At 34.2% G+C, this 18,843-nt stretch overlaps 3 protein-coding genes and 1 pseudogene across 4 annotated transcripts; all 4 read right to left on the reverse strand.

The window, feature by feature from the left end:
* Nucleotides 1–261: 261 nt before the first annotated feature.
* LOC120134119 (vacuolar protein sorting-associated protein 32 homolog 2-like) lies at nt 262–3,049 on the reverse strand. The gene is made up of 6 exons (XM_039150593.1): nt 2,910–3,049; nt 2,077–2,176; nt 1,235–1,320; nt 1,030–1,121; nt 712–826; nt 262–608 (listed from the first exon to the last, which is right to left on the reverse strand). The coding sequence occupies exons 1-6, from the start codon at nt 2,979–2,981 to the stop codon at nt 420–422; spliced, it is 654 nt and encodes a 217-aa protein (XP_039006524.1). The 5' UTR covers nt 2,982–3,049; the 3' UTR covers nt 262–419.
* A 3,326-nt stretch (nt 3,050–6,375) lies between these two features.
* On the reverse strand, nt 6,376–7,386 carry LOC120134121 (annotated as a pseudogene).
* Nucleotides 7,387–8,894: 1,508 nt separating this feature from the next.
* On the reverse strand, nt 8,895–11,508 carry LOC120134120 (60S ribosomal protein L31-like). Of its 2 annotated transcripts, none has more exons than XM_039150596.1 (3): nt 11,368–11,508; nt 10,351–10,461; nt 8,895–9,251 (listed from the first exon to the last, which is right to left on the reverse strand). In XM_039150596.1, exons 2-3 carry the CDS (start codon nt 10,431–10,433, stop codon nt 8,972–8,974), a joined length of 363 nt encoding a protein of 120 aa, XP_039006527.1. In that variant the 5' UTR covers nt 10,434–10,461; nt 11,368–11,508; the 3' UTR covers nt 8,895–8,971. The 2 variants fall into 2 exon arrangements, with proteins under 2 accessions (XP_039006527.1, XP_039006526.1); XM_039150595.1 differs by lacking the exon at nt 11,368–11,508 and adding an exon at nt 10,572–10,649.
* Nucleotides 11,509–11,528: 20 nt separating this feature from the next.
* LOC120134114 (zinc protease PQQL-like) lies at nt 11,529–18,830 on the reverse strand. Its single transcript, XM_039150588.1, has 20 exons — nt 18,631–18,830; nt 18,290–18,536; nt 18,071–18,196; nt 16,620–16,757; nt 16,401–16,535; nt 16,053–16,310; nt 15,822–15,959; nt 15,625–15,694; nt 15,296–15,509; nt 14,820–14,925; nt 14,211–14,444; nt 13,857–14,021; nt 13,541–13,690; nt 13,357–13,448; nt 13,003–13,084; nt 12,817–12,900; nt 12,513–12,629; nt 12,113–12,304; nt 11,761–11,943; nt 11,529–11,605 (listed from the first exon to the last, which is right to left on the reverse strand). Exons 1-20 carry the CDS (start codon nt 18,828–18,830, stop codon nt 11,537–11,539), a joined length of 3,000 nt encoding a protein of 999 aa, XP_039006519.1. The 3' UTR covers nt 11,529–11,536.
* Nucleotides 18,831–18,843: the final 13 nt, after the last annotated feature.

Consider the following 18,843-nt stretch of genomic DNA (forward strand, 5'->3'; position numbering starts at 1 on the left):
ATTTAAAAAAATTAATAATTATTATTTAAATCGTGATCAAAATTTTAAATTTAACAAAATAGGTAAAGACAGAAGAATGAGTTTTTTGCCTTTCCTATACTCCAATAGCAACAAAAATGCAGGATGGATTTATTGTGGTCTTTTTATAATCTGAAATATTTATGATTTTACAAACGAGACCACAGTGGCCTACCCAGTAATTTATCTAGCATAACGGTACAAAAATCATGGGATTAGTACATCATCGAACATTAAATGCACACAAAATTAGAGTCAATAATACAAATATATGGCCCCTCCTCTCTTTCATGGTTCAATCATGGAAGCAATGGTGAACTACACCATCGGATAACTTGGCTATGTTTTACAGCTCTGTACTTAATTCCCCCCAGAGAGTGAACTGAACTTCATGAATTACCTTAAAGTGCCATCTCAGCTTGCAATGCAGCGAGTTCATCTTCCTCGGCTGTGCGCTTTTGAGGAACGGGTCGAGCCGGTTGCCTGCCAGCAGGCACCTGGACCGGAGCTGCAGTAGTTGTTGCAGGTTGGAGAAGCTGCTCTTCCAACTCGGCACCTTCAAGTTCTTCGAGTTCTGCCTCCAATTCATCCTGGAATCAAAAGTGATCAACTTATAGTTAGATGCATGTAAATGCCTTAAACATCAATAACAGCAGTAAGAAGAAAAAGAAGAGTGGATAAAAAAGTAATAACCTCGTCAAAATCAGCTGCAGCTCCGACAGGATTTGAAAGTGCTTCCTGAATCTGTTTCATATTCTCAGTTTGTTCGTTGATTTCATCCATTGTTTTATCAACGTCATCTATATTCCTGTAAAGAAGGCAATTTTTGGTAAAACAGTGAGAATTAGTCACTGCCTGTGCTTCATGAAGTTTGAAGAAAAAGCGCTGATTTAGATAGTGTGGATGCCAAGCTACCATGCTTCAATAGTGTGGTAAATAGCGATGCAAAGGGGCAAGTACTACGAAGAAAAGCCTACTTAGGCTAACAATAAAAACATATCAGTTACATACGTTGCTTTCTGCATTGCCTTCATTGCTGCTGCTCCAGTTCTCAATGCATCTACAGTATCGGTAGTGGCTTTCGCACCTTCTAACAATATCATCTGTAGAAGTTGATACAGATCAATCAGAACAGCACCATAAAAATGTAAAAGACACTCAAAAAAGCATCCTAGGACTCAGTTAAAACACAAAATTAAAAAACTTTAAAGCTTACTTGATCGTGAACACGGAGCTGGAAGTTCCCAAGCTGTTCAATTTGCTGTTCATATAGTTTCTTCCTCTTCAGACACTGTATAGCCACTGCATAAGAGTAGCATAATGAATACAAGAGTCGGCAATATATATATGGAAATTACAGTGCACAATATGGATTTAACTTTTAAATTAAGTCGTAGTTCAGATGAAAAAAAGAATCATAACTATTTAAACTTTTATTCTAGAAGATCATTACTAGTTAAAACTTCACATGCCATGAGCACATAATAAATCAGAAATTCAAGAATAATATCATAGCATAGTAATGTTAGTCTGCACCAGAACATCACTTTGACATCTTACGGTCAGTCATTCGGAAATCAAAAGACCCCAAACACGAAACCTGCAATGCAGTAATACATTTCAGTGTTATTTTCTTTTCTTTAGGGGCATCTTCAATCTGATTTGATCATTACTTCCTTCTGAAAATTTAAATGAACAAAAAATTGAGGCAAAAAAGGGAAAAACCTGGAGGGGAGGGTGAATTATTATAGAAGAACCAGCAAATAAATAACTAACATAAAACTGAAGACCTATGAGTAACAATAATGAAGCTCCAACATTTAGTAAACTAGAAGCCAGCACATGATATTGCAGCAAGATAGAATTTGACATCCTCTAATGTGACATATTGGTATACAAGCATCGAGAAACCAAACAAAATATTTACTATAATTCAGTGTCATAAATCAAATAGTTGACTAAAAAAACCAAGTATTTTTTTCAACAGAGGAAAAAAATGAAAATCAAGGAAAAATATTTACTATTTGCGTATATATATATATTGCTTTGCAACAATACCTCTCTTATTTCTCCCTTTGGCATATTCTTTGGCCTTTTCAACCTCTGCAGCAGCCTTTTTTAGAAGTAAATTTTCCTTTTTCTCAAGCATTTCAAGGGTCTACATGATGGAGAATATGGGGTTCAGTTTAATCAAAATATTGAAGAGAAACAATAAAAATCAATTATTTGAAATAAAATAGATGCAATTTGCAGCACCACACGGAATAGAAACTGCTAGAATCAGTTTTACAATTACCATTCTGGAGTTTGAAAGCATCTGCAATACAAATCCAATATACCCAAACTTCTAACCTTATAAAGATGATAAGGAACATGCTTACACAATTAATGACATTCTTTCCCTTTATAAATTGTGCTACAAGCAGGGGGAACAAATCAAAGTTATCGGTCAATTTTGGCAACTATGATGTCAATTGCAACATTTTCACCTTCAGGTCATCAACCAAAATTAACAAAAGCCGTCCTCCACAAGAAGCGAATTTTCCCAATCATAAACGGATGAACTAAAGTGGTAAACTCTAGTTAATTTATTTTAGCAAGGTAAATTCTTTTTTTTTCTTCTTAATAAGAAATTTTGTTCCACTTCAGTGTTTTTTTCAGCGATTGGCAGCACTTCCAAAATGTAATCTAAACAATTTAAGAATATATCAAATGAATTGCCAGAAATTCAATTCTTTCAAGCAAATACCAGACTACTAACAAATAATGACTGATGAATTCAGTCCACCAACTTCACCAAACGCAATTCTCAAATCCCACCATTCACACAAATGATATCAAATCAAACAAAAACTCACAGCTGAATTGATGTAAAGAAATCGAGGAAATACCTCATTTAATTTGTCTAACGTGGTTAGAGCATTTGTTTCCGGCTTGGTTTTCTCGAAAAGCCCTTTAAACATTGTTAACTCTCGGCAATTAAACGTCCGATCTTCTGTTTAACAACAATACAATCAGATATAATACAAAGTGTTACAAAATCATTCACTCAAAAATGGAATAAAAAAAAGAAAGAAAGCCAAAAGATTATTGCAAAAGGGGGGAGTCCAACCTAATATGAGAAATTAGGGATTTATTAAGTTGGGAAATTTAAGGTAGCGTTTGGTTCGTTGAAATGTTTACGAAGAAATTGAAATATGTGAAGTAATTTGAATATGTAAGAATTGAAATCTAATTCCATATTATGTTTGGTTGACAATAAATGGAATTGGAATCCAATTTCATATTCTGTTTGGTTCGCAGACATGTTAGATGAATTTGATTTCAATAATGTAAAATGACAGAATTGTCCTTCTTATTTTTTTGCTTTATTTTAGTTTATTTTACAACTTACATGTAGTAATATATTATAAAAAATTTAAAAATATTAAATTTTTATTTTATTGATTGATTATTCATTTCAATAAATTATAAAATCATGCTAATAAACATTATAAGTTAAAATCATCGCAATCAAAATATGTTAATAAGTTACCAAAAGATAGAGCAATATTTTGATACATTCCAATCGGAATATATTAATTAGTTACCAAAAATATACAAAAAACTATTTTTATTTAATATATAAATTAGAAACTCGACCCGACACAACTCAAAATAATAAAAATTTTATTTTTATTAAATAAAAACAGCGACTTAATTTAAAAAAAATTATATATAGAGAGGTATTATTGTAATTATTCCTAAATATATAAGGTAAAATTATATATTTTTTTCAGGTCGGTCCGGTTTTTTTCACCCTAAACCCAAACCCGACCCGAATATCACACTTAAAAAAACCCGACCCGACTCGACCCTAATATCACACTTAAAAAACCCGACCCGAACAAAATAAAGTTTCATCCGACCCGACCCAAATATATGAATTAGAAATCCGACCCGACCCGACCCGAAATAATAAAAAATTATTTTTATTTAATAAAAACAGTGACTTAATCCGACCCGACCCGAATTATATATATTTTCGGGTCGATCTGGTTTTTTCAACCTAAACTCGAACCCGACCAAAACCGACCCGAATATCACACTTAAAAAAACCTGACCCGACCCGAATATCACACTTAAAAAACTCGACCCGACCCGAACAAAATAAAGTTTCATCCGACCCGACCCGAATATATGAATTAGAAATCCGACCCGACCCGAAATAATAAAAAATTATTTTTATTTAATAAAAACAATGACTTAATCTGACCCGACCCGAATTATATATATTTTCGGGTCTGTCCGATTTTTTCACCCTAAACCCGAACCCGACCCGACCCGAATATCACTTAAAAAAACCCGATCCGACCAAAATAAAGTTTCACCCGACCCGACCCGAATATATGAATTAGAAACCCGACCCGACCCGAAATAATAAAAAAATATTTTTATTCAATATATAAATAAGTTATCAAAGGATTGATGAGGATAATATGGTCAAATGTCAATTCCCTCCAAGGGAATTGAATTCCATCTATTTTTAGTTGGAATTCACTTTCCCTCATTTGATGGAATTGAATTCCATCAGATATTCTAATTTCCTTGAAAAACTTGAACCAAATATGAGAAAATGGTGGAATTAGATTCTAATTATCACTAATTCTAAGAGATTATATTCAACCAAACGTCACCTAAGAGGAGGGAGAAGTTTGGCCTTGGGAAGTGGGATTGATTATTCATTGAGCTTGTCGGCTTTTGACGTGGCGCCCCATTTGATTGATTTTATGGAGATTGGGCCCCATCTCCACCCAATTTATTGATATACTTTGCGTTCGATTTGTTTGGATATTACCAAGCTGACTACCTTCTTTTTAACGAAATGCTACCCAACTTTTAAATATCGTGCAAAATTTCATGGTTGTTTTATTGAAATATCATCCCATTGAAACTTATTTATATGAATTAATATTTGTTTTAGATTATTTTTTGAATTAACATTTTTTTATGTTACATAGGTCAAAGGTGAATCTACGAAAGCACGCCCTGTAACCTGTACTTTTACTCGTGTAACGGTACAACTAAAAAAAGGAAAAAAAACATGCCAAAATGTGAAACTCGAGAGATATTTCTGACCTCCCAATCTCTTTTCTAGTTCTTCAAGTCTCCTCGTCAAAGGAAGTTGGTGTCTCCCACAATTCACATCTCGAAACATAAACATATGGACTACAAATTCATTATCACAGTCAAGTTCAACTATCCTAAACCCACCTTCTTAAGCAAAGTCATAGAGTGATCAAAGTTGTGCTTGAATTACAAAACATAAAACGGCATTCCTGTTGCAGCCTAACACCCACGTACCATTTTGTTTCGTGATAAGCCTCCTGCAGTTGATTGTGTCTTGCAGACTCACTCAGAGCTAAAGTAGGTGCTTTGATTCCGAGCCTCTCCAGGCGGTCCAAGGTTCCATCATTTCTTACCCAGCTCAGCTCATTCTTTGCATCAACATATTCTCACTGCATCAATGTTCATTCCCAACTTCCAAATTAAGAAAAAAAACTGCTACATTTGGAATTGGGCAACACCTGACCTTTCGCCATAAAGAATGTGGTATTGTACAGCCTCACATAACATGCAAAATTGCCTCTTGGCATCCTCCACAAACTGAACATGATGGATCATTGGTAATGCCCCTTCTGCACCTTTCACCATCCATAAACAACCTCTCCCATGAAGCAAGCCATACAAGTTGTGCAACCTTTTTCAAATAACCATACGCCTCAGCAACCAAAAAGTTCACCTGTAATTAGTTGCAGAAGTAGGGTCTTGCACTTTCATTCAAGGAAACAATACTTGCAATATGATTAAGAACATTTTGAGGTAAACATCTCTCCAACCTGCTTCACTGATCAAAAGAACTACATGATGCAATTCAATAACTCAATTAAGTGGGTGGGGGGGGGGGGGGAACTTAATTATCATAAGGAGCATTGAAATGGCCATGAGCAGAGACGGAGCTGTTGAGACCCTGTCACTGTAACATTTTATACATTCAATAAATACATATAAAAATAAATATTTAAATTAAAAATATAAAAAATTATTAAATATTTAATTAAGTAAGAACCAAACTAAATAAAGATAACCCATGTTCTTAATTTTTTGATCTAATAACAATTTAAGTTATTGTAAGTTTAAAATTAAATATTGTCTTGTGAATTTTTGAGCTTTTCTTAATAAATCTAAAATAAATACAAGATAATATTCATACAAAGACTCTCAACTATTTGACAATGAACATTCATATCTCTACATATACAGTGTTCGAACTCAGGTCCTCAAGGGATGACAATAATATTTTAACCACCAATGTCACTTCATTCGTATCAAATTTTGAGTTTTAATACCTAATATTTTTTTATTAAAAAATTTAATATTTCGGACTTAATTAATATTTAACCATTACTCCGTCCTGTCGATAATAGCGATTCAGCATTCATAATAAACAAAAATTTAAGACACTCGATAACATATAACTAAATCATCTCTACCAAAACAATTCTTTCTAATAAAAATGACATAAAAACACAAGGGGTTTTCATCCATCAAAGCTTGCATCAGCTCTTCAGGTCTCCACTTACATAGCTCTCTCACTTCTCAGATGAGTTTGGTCCCCTCTTTTAACCAAATCCAACCACTGCAATATCCCCAAAAATACATAAATAACATTTTTTTACTATTTTCAAAGTGTAATTTTTAAAACTTTTATTGAATCGGTTCATTTTCAATACTTTTTCCAAACCCAGGATAAACTATCCCTAAATTAACGACCATTCGCAGTTCTTTACAGTCATATACTTTTAGTCAAATTCAGTTTGCAATATAACCTTCTCCAATATCAAAAAAGGAATCCGATTTCTAGATGAAAAAAAAAACATTTCCCATTAAAAAATAAACATAAATTAAGGAAAAGAGGGGTTTTTTATCAGTTGATTAACCTGAATGAGATAAAAAAATGGAAGCAAAAACAGAGAGGAACGAGTAATTACCGGCAGTGACGAAACGGCGGTTGTACTGCATACGCTTGTAAGCGCGACCGCGGGGCTTCTTCTTCTTGTCTTGCTTGGCAACTTTAGGCGTTTGGCCTCTCACCTTACCGGCACGAGCTAGAGATCCGTGAACCTTACCTGCCAAAGAAAACAATCAAAACCAAGCACAAGAGAACACGCCGTATGAAAATGAAGAGAAGTTAAAGCGAGGGAGCTGTTGAAGAATTACCCATGGCGGATTGACAAAAGACTGCACTTCGGCTGCTGGTTCGCCTTAAGGCGGAGGTGATGGAATAAGAACTACCATGAACAGCGTGTCGAGTTCCTATATTTTGTGTTTTGAAATATACGGGCCTCGTTCAGACCCGGAAGTTGAATTAGGCTCGAAATTAACGGACTTGGCCATTTAAATGGACCCGTAAGAGGCAAAGATTATAATCAACCTTCATTACGTTTAATCAACTTTGCAAAAACTTTATTTTTACATCATTTTTTGTACCGATTATCATAAAGGATAAAAATTCATGTAAATTTTATTATACCCCTTTCATTTTTTTAAAATCATTCTCTAAACATTCAAGCATGTCATATTATTCTATTTATATTGGCATCTGTCCCTAGATATTTATCGAAAACTGCAGGTATATCAAAAGAAGAATTGAAACCTTCGTTTTATAAGAAAACAATTAAGGACAAATTCCAAAAAAGGATTCGATAATAATAAAAATCTTAATCACCTTTAAATTTAAAATTTAAAAACATTTTAAGATTTTGTCCAAGAGCTGGTAGGCAACTTGTGAGTGAAAGAGGGGCGGCTGTTAAACAACTCAAAGAAGGGCAGACGACTGTGCTTCGATTGGCTGAAACAAAGCGAAAGAGTGTGTTTCAAAGCTGGAGAGATCTACAAGACTGATTTACGATTAAAAAAAATGGTCAACTACACATTTAGTATCATAACTATTGCATTTATTCCATTTTGATCCTCCAACTACTTTTTTTATACCATACTTAGAGTTTAATTTTGGTTTCATTTTAGTCGCATGCTGTTAAAAAATTAACAATGATGCTGATGTGTCACCTTAAAATAATGACACATCAACATTGAGAAAAAAATTTAAAATGACATATCAACAATTCTATTAATTTTTTAACAATGAATTATCAAAACGAAAAAAAAACAATAATTTAGGTAATAAACATATAGTATAACCTTAAAACAATTGCCCATCAGACTTTTTGGTTTCAATTCCATCAGCCGTTTGTAGTGTGTATACGTTTGGATCGACCTCTCGAGCTGAACAGTCCTATACGGAAGGCACTCTGTCAATAGTATATAATTATTGTACCTTCTTAGAATTTTCTCTAAAAACCACCATTTATGCCGCCATTTTTCGCCTATTGAATAGGTCCACATAATATACAATCTAGTATCGATTTCTATAATTATTTAGCTTGTAAACCTACAAATAGTCATCATCTTCCTAGGTCTGACACCAACCTGACACCAATACGAAAGACGTATATAAGACATCATGCACGGCTCAATGAGGGTCTCACTTTCTAAGGGCTTTCCCTCCATATCCCTCATCCCCTTTCCATCCGAATCAAATGAGATGACTACAAAAGTCACCACAATTCCAAGTTCCCCATCAACTATAATACTCTTTTTACATTCATCAATTTCATCTTAAAAACTTCCACATGGAAGTTGAATCAACGCTTTGATGTATTTGCAGGATGACATGAACTACTGTGCTGAAGCTTATGTTTAAGTAAACAAATTAAAGCATAAGAGGCTAAAGAACAATGAACGGAAATATGTCTCACGAGTAATTACTGCAAAACTTAACAAAAAAAACTATGATGTAAATTTGTTGGTCTCAAACAAAATTCAAGTTTCCATTAACTAGAAAATCAGTAAATTACTCATCGTCATCAATGACTTTGGTGCCCAAACCTTTCAGTCCTTCAGCTGGGATTTCGGCAACAGTTACCAGAGAGTAGAGCTCTTCCTTTGCATCTTCATCATCATTTCTTTTACGAGCAATGCGAACCCTAACCCTTCTCGGGACACTACGAATCCCTCTGCTCCATAAGTGCTTGTTCAGCTTCACATCAACTCTTACATCCTTTGTCCCCATGGCTTTCTCTGCAAATTTCCTGATCTCCTTTATTGCCTTGGGAGCCTTCTTCTTGAATGTGCTATTTCAAACATTACCAATAAAGATAAAAACTTCAACTTTTTCCAGTCATCATTAATTCAATTACACAAATATATTTCAATCATTCCATTTCTGGGTGCAAGAGTCAGACACGAATATATTAAAAAAAATTCAAGAGTATCATATATTTGAAGAGTCCTGGGAGGACTATACCTGTACACATATTTGATTATTGTTCAGGTATAATTTCTACAAGAAAAAAGATGCATCAAAGCAATATAGGGTACTCCCATCTAGGGGTGTGTAAAAAAATAAGATCAGTTTATCCATTCCAAAAATTCGGATATAGATCTAAATTATCGGAAAATCAACAAATAGATCGAATATCAGAATTTTTATATCGGATCATTAGGATCAGATCCTTTTGCGCACCCCTAATCAATAGGGCAATACTCTATTGCTGTAAGAGTAATAGAGTACTTAGCATCCATACAATGCCACAAAAATCTCTTAAAAAATGCAGACATGATAACATTTTTTTAAATAGTCTGGAGTGATTACAAGGTAGTATATGTTCATAATTCTTCCTAGTCTATTGGCAACACACACAGCTGCTCTAACCCAGGTCTTCTAAGAAGAACAACACTACCTTTCCCTTTTACTACTGATGCCACTCATGAGTTCCGACATGATAATACTTTACTTCAATGCAAACATGATAACAAAAAAATAATAAGAACAGGATACAAAGCGCTAGACATTCACGGCATAGGTTCAAGAATATCTTAGAATCTATAAAATATGAAAAATCACACAAGCACGACATGGGTATACGCATCATGAATCTAGGATCACTTACACGCCCACCTACATTTCATTTCTATCGCCATGGAAAGCCAGTAGTTAGTCAAACTATATTGTTGATTATAATAGTTAACCTACTTCTCACAAACAACTGGGAGTAAAAAGTAGCAATAGAATTGATAAACATCATCGTTACGTTGAAAATAAAAATAAAATCAAGTAAATTCGAAGGCGAGAAGCTAAGTTGAACCAAGCCAATAAAACACCCACCAAAAAAGAGTTGAATACCAAGAATGGAAGGGCTCAAAAAAGAGAAAAATAAGCAGCTAAGTTACCAGCTATGGAGTCGCTTGTGAAGGTTGATGGTGTATTCTCTGGTCACCACCTCTTCCTTTCTTCCCCTTGTTTTCTCAACCATTTTCACTCTTTCTGGATTTAATCCCTACCTGCATTTAATCACCGATTTATCATATCGAAATCAAGCCTTAACAACAGAAAATTTATTAAAGAATAAATAAATAACCGAGAAAATGATAGTTCACATAGAGAGAGAGACCTGAACGGTGTTTGAAGGCAAAAGATGTGGAGAAAGGAACTTTGAATAGAAACGAGGATGACAAAACCCTAATTTGCAAGGCTTTCTACATGATCGATGGGAGCGGCGTCGTTTTATTTAGCAATATTATGACCGCGGACCGAAATCTTTAATTGGGCCTTTGGTAACCTCTAATCCATTGTAAGTCTGGCTCGACTAAATTCATCGGATCTAAAATATTACTATTTGGTATATTTCGTTAGTTAGTGAAATATAAAAACTATGATACATTATACATGTTATGTTTTTAAAAGATACTTATCATCAATTTTATATATGATCATCGTTTTGGTGTAATTATATAACTGTAGTTTAAATGTATACATAAAATTTTGATTTTGATTCAACTATACACAATAAAATAAATATATAGATTTATTTTTATATTTGATAAACATAATTATTTGAGTATGTGTTATGTAAATTTTAGGTTGTGTTACATCAAAAATAATATTAGTGAATTTTAAATTTGAATTAAATTCAAATTACACAAATTATAGGGGTAATTTTTAGATTTGCCCCTAAAAGAATTCAACTCGACCTTGCTATTTGAAATTTTCTTTTTAATTTCATATATTTTTTTATATACATCGTGTTGTATTATATCCATGAGAGCAAGCTGCTACAAAGAAACAGAAATGATATATAAAGGAAATTCATAATTTAACTGATATGGTAAAAAAATCACGAGTAAACAAATGTCTTAAAAATCTACACAATATAATATCAAAATTTTATGATAATACAAACTACTTACCATCGGAACATACAAAGAACACAATATGTCGCTGAATCCATTTCACACTGGAAATAAAATATCAATAATGCTGGAACTGAACTCTCTTCCATCAATGAATTCTTGACTTGCAGGAAGTTTCTATGTTCATCAGAAAGTGGAGATTGAATCAACACAGTTTCTTTTTCTTCTAAGATTTCTTCGAGTATCTCCGAAAACCGAGAGCCAAAACTGTGAAACCAGCAATGGCTGCTAAAATCTGCCAATATAAACAATATGTTTGTTTGATTCCGTGCATCACAAGAAACCAAAGAAAATTAACAAGAATCCGAATTGTTCGATCCATTCATCCGATGGATTTGGAGTTCGAATCAGATACTGAAAATTCAAACCAAAAATGGTAAGATGACTAACCTTCATATCTATCCCTTGACGGGACCATTGTGAAAAGGATTTAATCCTCTTGAACCAAGATGTTTGGGGCATTAGAATCACAACAGTGTGCAGATTTCTGCGCGGCATTATCCTCTGCAATGCCAATTGCATTGTTAATGGCGTCAGAGATTTTCTTACTTTTGAACGCCCTTCGTCGAGAATCTGCGCAGCACAAATATCAAAGTAAATTATTAGCAGTTTTACTCATGTAAATAAGATAACTTGTAATAGAACATATTTTCTGTCAACTCTGTGTAGATAAACTTTGACATTAATCGGTTCATATAAACCCTCCTTAAAATGCAACCTTTCCCCTTATTCTTCCACTAACCTTGAAAGAAGTTCCGATATCACCGGAATAAATCCGTGATTGATAGCTGCAGAGAATCTGATTTAGCCAGTAATAGTTCTCCTGCAGTCCATTTTCATGGGCTATCTGTTCGATTTCAAGTATGGTTTCAACGTCTTGATCTGAGGGCCCTTCCTCTTGAAGACGTAATATTTCATTCAAAGCAAGATCAACCTGTTAAGAAATATTGCATGGTTAAATGTGAGTGTCATATACAAGTCTGTGTAAGTATATTCAACTCTTTTAAGTTTTCCTATGCAATTAGAGGGTCTTTAAAAAATCATTTCCCCATACCCATTTTTGAAAAAAATTTCCTGGTGGGAATTAGATATGGATACTTGGGCAAAAATGAAGAGTCTTGATCGATATAAGGTTAAGATACCAGTTTCAAGGAGATTTTTGGATCGCAGGAAAAATCAATTCGAATGTCACCGCGAATATCTCCAGTTAGACATGGCAGATCACCATCAATGAATTCCAAAACACTTGCAGAGTAGATCTGGGAACACAGAGAACAAAATTGTTCATACAAAATATAAGGCTGAAGAATAAGACAAATGATACCAATGTACTTAGATCCTTAAGAGTTCATATTCCGATACCAATGTGTCGAACATAGATGTTAGACACGGGTATTTAACGAAAAATGACAAGTTGAAGCAGCATAGATAAACGGTACACCATACCTGGCCATGTTTGAATCGGAGAAGCTGAAGTAGTTTCGTTTCTAGCAGTTTGGTTAGGAACCCTGTATAATGGATCTCTTCTTCCTACAATTTCATTGTTCCAACAGAATGATATTGTAAAAGTCAATAATAGAATCAGGTTTCCATTAATGGACTTCTAATAGATCAATTGGAAGAATAACAAACCATAGCTACATTCTTCAGCTCTATAGGAAAGCATATCCGGACCATACATTGAGCTTCGATCATGGGACTGCATACGACTTCTCTACAAGCACATCACATATCAGAAGAACACAATGTGAGCTCCATGAAACTATTATCATCAGACATGATCCTTGAATGTTACTTGGACTCAGGTGTGAATATCGAATATGAGTATATATTCGACACATGCTTGTTTTTTTTTTAGGTTTTTCAATGTATTTGGAGGTTCCTTGGAATGGAGAGCTATATTTCCAGACCTATGTCCGAGTACATGTCAAACATATTACTTAAACTAAAATGAAGAGCCGAAAGTTGAAACCACAGTGAACTTACCTAGTTGTGGATTCAGGATATTTAAATGGAAGGCCCTTGATGTAGTCGGAGTGAAAATGGAGAATAGGTTGAGGAGGCTTTTCTATTCCACCCTGCATGCAAAAATCAAGAACTCATAACATGTTAACAACAATTGCATGAATTCCAAGAATGGGGAGGTTGGAAAAAAGGATCTTCAACTTACCAAATACTTCAGTATCAAAGGAACTGCAACTGTGGGATCGGTTTTCCCGACGATTACGACAGTAAAAGTCGATGGGTCCTTAAAGCAAGTATTGAAATATTCACATGCTTTTAATGGATTGACTTTCTGAAGATCATTTATTTTAAAAGGCTGCAATCAAAAGTAAATATTAAGTTCCAAGTATACTACAAGAACTTTTGCAAGTATCTCCATGTATTTGAAGGTCATTGGAGGGTTTTGTTCTTGTATCCATATCAGATACGGACACTTCAAGAAAAATAAAGAGTGGAGTAACGTGGCTACTAATCATTCATACCCGGAAAAAATAAGAGTTCCCATAGTTGATCTCCCATGCTCGGTTAGAAAATGAAGTGTATGGATCCCTTTCTCGAGCAAGAATTGCTTCCTCTTTCACTTGCATCACTCTTTTAATGACTTCATCATCTGGTGTTACTTTAGTTGTGAAAAGTTGGTAAACAAGCTGCCAGAAGGAATAATCAGAAACTAGTGAGTGATTGGTTTTGGAATTTTGTTGTTGATGTATTAAATAAGATAAAGAAAATTATGAGTCAGATTACCATAGGTAATTATCGATTGAATAATGTTTTAGAAAAAAAGGAAGGACAAAAAAGAAACAATTTCACTATTAACAGTGTCTAATAGAGCAAACCTGAAAGGCAGTTTCCAAGTACAAGGGTGAACAATCACCATAAAATGTTCTCTTGTAAGCTCTGATATCTATATCCACATCAACTCTCTTACCGGCCAGCATGTCCATTAGCACCGATGGTCTATGACCGAACATGCCAATTTCCTCTGCAATTGCTGATCCCATTGAAGATGAGTAATATATGCTTTCTGGGAGTTCAGATAAACCACCATAGGAGAAACCAGTGAAAAGAACCTATTGAAACAACACTGTAAGATTTATATGCTTCACATGAACTAGTAATCAAATCAAGGCTGAGTCATTACTTAAAGTCCAAGAAATTAAAGTTAAATGGCTTTTAGAAAGTACCATGGTGTAAATTATCTAGAATCTGGGTTCAAATTCACAATTTCTGAAATACAGTGGAATTTAAACTGTTTGTGTTTCCTGTTTTCGGATTTGGGTGTGAGTTTGAGTTTCTTTTAAAGGCATGCGCCAAATATGAGCATGCTTTATTTCTTCTTCTAAAGTTTTCAATATATTTGGAGGGTCATATCTTCATATCCATATCCTAATATGTCAGACAAGGGTACTTCGAACAAAATAAAGAACAGGTATAAACCTGTATACCTGGTCATTAAAGAAATCTGTACACTTATAGCAAACACGCATTCCATTGGATAGAGTCAATTCAGTAGCTCCAATATTTACATGCTCACGCTGCTCAACAATGTTCCTGACGGAAATAATAAAATTCAGTTTATAAAACTAACCTTAACTTTTGAAGAAGTTATCTATTAATGCAGAAAATGGGATATCCAAGCATGCCTGGTTAAAGAATTTTAGAGATAACAAAAAAGGCTCATTTAGAAAGGCACTGGTAACTCATTCAGCATAATTTGGTTAAAATATCATCCCATTCATTAATTTTGACTGTTCTACAATACTTCATAAAGTTTAAAACAGGGCCATAATCAGACAGTAGAGTAGACTGGCTAAATCTAGAAGCACTAGTTGGTGAAACTTAGAAGCTAAGTAACTCGGACTCGAGATGAATGATGAGGTATGTGTATGATAGAATACAAGATAGAATATGTCAAGTTTACCCAGTATTTGGCTTTGAATTTACTATTTCTTCTGGAACATGTTCATCATCCCAAGGAGAAATGCTCCTTGTTTTCTCAAGCTCGTTGATCTTCATGACAATATTTTTCATGTCATCGATGACGGCAAAAGCTTGTGGTTCAACTATTTGTATGACACAGCTATATGATGTCCATAATTTCTCAGCAAACTTGGATACCTCTGATGCTAATATATCTATGTAAGATAAAATCATGAATTGAACAATATATTATATGAGATTTCATTTATTTTCTTATTTTGAAGCTCCTGAAAACAGCAAAAATTAATAATGTTGGAACATTTCACTGACCCGGGAGAATAAACTTGTGGAGCTGAGCTTCATATTCTATCCCAATAATGGGCTTATTGTCAGTGAAGTGCTACAAAACAAAACACGATGACATGATACATTTTCCATATGCTGCTGCCTTAGGTTTAGATTGAATAAAATAAAAACCGGATCAGAGGTTAAACAGGTCGGACTGTCGGTGACTGTTTATCACACACCTGTGTATAATCATATCGCAAGCTGCTCGATTCCATTTGATCACGTTCCAGATATGCGGATTCTATACTCGACATCAGTAGAGCTCGAGCAACAGATATTTCGCGTTCTGATAATCCATGAAGTCGTACTCTTGCAATCTGCCATACAATGCATGAGAAAAAGATGAAGAAAAATTTAAGAAAACAAAGAACAGAGCAAATCAGAATGCTGAAGGAAAAAAAATGTCAGACCTCAATAAGCATGGATTCAAGGGCTTCTAAAGTCCCCTTTTCTTTACAAGATGAAGTCATTATATAAGCCTTTAAATCGCGAACAAGAACATACGAAGCAATCGAACACGAGAAATAGGGAGGATCCTTTCTTCGGGAAATCCGAAACAACCTTCGATTCAGAGCGATACGAAACATGGATTTTACCAGCATTTCCCTATAGTCTTTCACTGTCTTCATTTCATCTTCTTGCATTTTATAGCTAATCACCACTGCAGACTTTTTGCAAACAAACATTCACATCGACAAATGTATATTTTCAACATACATAAGCACGAAAAAGTTGAAAGAAGTAAATAGATTACTAACCCCGGATGCTTCAGGTTCCACAAAATATGAAAAGCGAGGATCCTCATGGGGAGGAACTTTAAACTGAGGTATCGGTGGAGGGTCCAATGCTGAATATTTATGTCCAAAATTAATCTTTATCAACTCAATGACCCTCTGGATAGAAAGCAAAAAATGTTGATTAATTTATCATAACTGGTGATCCCAGTAGGAGAAGTTTGCAAAATATCAAAGACCGACCTTTGTATCCGAGAAATCTCCAACAGCAATCACTGCCATATTGGATAAATGGTACCATTTTTGATAAAATTGCTTCAAAATTTGAGGAGAAACTGTTTTTATTACTTTTTCCAGTCCAATAGGTAATCGATCAGCATACTGCAGTTAACCAAGGTTGAGAAGTCATGAGCCAAATGAACAATGTTCATGATTGATTACTTGCTTAAAACCATTAAAGACTTGCATGATGCATGGAACAACATTGTCCAACATATATTGGACATGCATGAGGATTTGATCGCATATGTGAAAAATCTTTAAGAAAATTAAGCATACGCATATTCATATATAACAATCATTACCGTACATATCTAAATATGGATATGAGAGATGAGCCTAAATATTTAAACTTTAAAAACACCATTATTAAAAAGGGTAAAGTGATCTCTCAATTATAGGGTGTTATTTTGTTGAGTCCATCAACTATTGAAGTTATAAAATGGTTCTCCGACTATTAAAAGTTACAAAATGGTCAACCAACTATTCATATGTTTCAAACTCGTCATTTTCTGTTAAAAGATTAACGATTGTCTGCGTTGGATGTTAAAATATTGATTGAAATATGATAAAATCATACTTTAATGTTGTCTATTGGCATCGTCGTTAATTTAAAACACTGACTCGATGACATAATGTAAACGGAGAGTTTGATATATAAAATACAACTCAAACCATTTTGGGATCAGATTTTATTATATCTCAGTCAAATAGGTTAACGTCCAACTTAGACGACCACCAATTTTTAACGAAAAAATTACGAGTTTGAAACATATAAATAGTCGAGTGATCATTTTGTAACTTTAAAAAGGTGGAGGACTCAACAAAGCAGCGCTCTATAATCGAGAGACCATTTTATAACTTTTAATAGTCGAAAGACTAAATAAAATAATACTCTATAGTCGAAATACTATTTGTTTATTTTACGCTATTAAAAATACACTCATATCCCACGCTTACATTTAAATCTTATTAATATAGACCCTTCCATTTTGATGTATTTAATTGGTGCAATATGAAATGGCAACAATGATTAGAATATGTTTAGTGTTGAAATTCTTTGAAATATCTTTCGTGCAACTGTATCTAGCATTGCAAAAGTAAGGTACACAAAATCTTATATCGGGACGAATTTATAAAATTTGAAGAGAGAACGAACTTATAAAATTTTAGAACTGGAAATAGATTTTTAATAAAACATACATAAAAAAATATAAAATATATGATAATTTTAAATTTTTAGGAGGAGCGACCTGCCTCCTCGGTCCATCATGGCAAAAGCACGTAATTTGTAAATGTACCGATTCTGTTTGTTTTTAATATTTGAATGACAAAAGTTCCTTGATAAGTGTTTTTTAATAGAAATAAACGAAGGCTCATAAAATTTAATGGTGGATTAGATTCAGTAAATTTACCTTGGAGCCTTCCATCATCAATGTCCAATAAGCATCAAGTATCCTTCCACTAGCATTTCGATTATCTCTATACTCTTCCATAACTGCTCCTCTCTCTTTCTCCAAATCATCTTTCGAGAGCCGAATCTACATATCACAACTCACAAATGCTTTTATCCGATATATATTCAAATATGGGTATAAATTCAGTGTAAACAATGAATATCAATTAGCTGATACCTCTGAACTAAACTCAGCCAGGACTTGAATAGCTTCAGATAACAGCTCAGGCTTGTCAATGGGGATCAACAATTTATACACAGTCTCATCAAAGGATGTCTCTGCGTTCTGACAAGGTCCGAATTCGGCTCCAATACTTTCGAGGAATTTAACAATGCTGTGGTTGGTGTATTTCTTTGTGGCAGAGAAGGCAAGATGCTCAACTATGTGAGCAACTCCGCGCTCATCTTCCTCTTCCAAAATCGAGCTGACAAGAATCCCAGATTTATACAAAAACATCAAAATTGAAAACTTAAAAACTCATAAAACTGGAATCGAATGAAAGAGGGAAGTTAACTAACCCGACTTTGACAGCAAGAGCAAGGGAAGCTCGTTTTCTGGGCTTAGGATTACATTTAACATAGTAAACGAGGCCATTTTCAAGGGTGCCATAATCCACCCCATAAGGCACAACATCAAACTCCTTATCCAAATCCATGTTCATTTGCAGAGACCCAAAGCTGTGCTGTGAGTCGTGGGTGTGGGGTGAAAGCAAAGGCATGTTTGGGGTTAAT

This window comes from Hibiscus syriacus, unplaced genomic scaffold, assembly GCF_006381635.1.
Source record: "Hibiscus syriacus cultivar Baekdansim isolate YM2019G1 unplaced genomic scaffold, ASM638163v2 tig00110597_pilon, whole genome shotgun sequence".
Lineage (NCBI taxonomy): Eukaryota > Viridiplantae > Streptophyta > Magnoliopsida > Malvales > Malvaceae > Hibiscus > Hibiscus syriacus.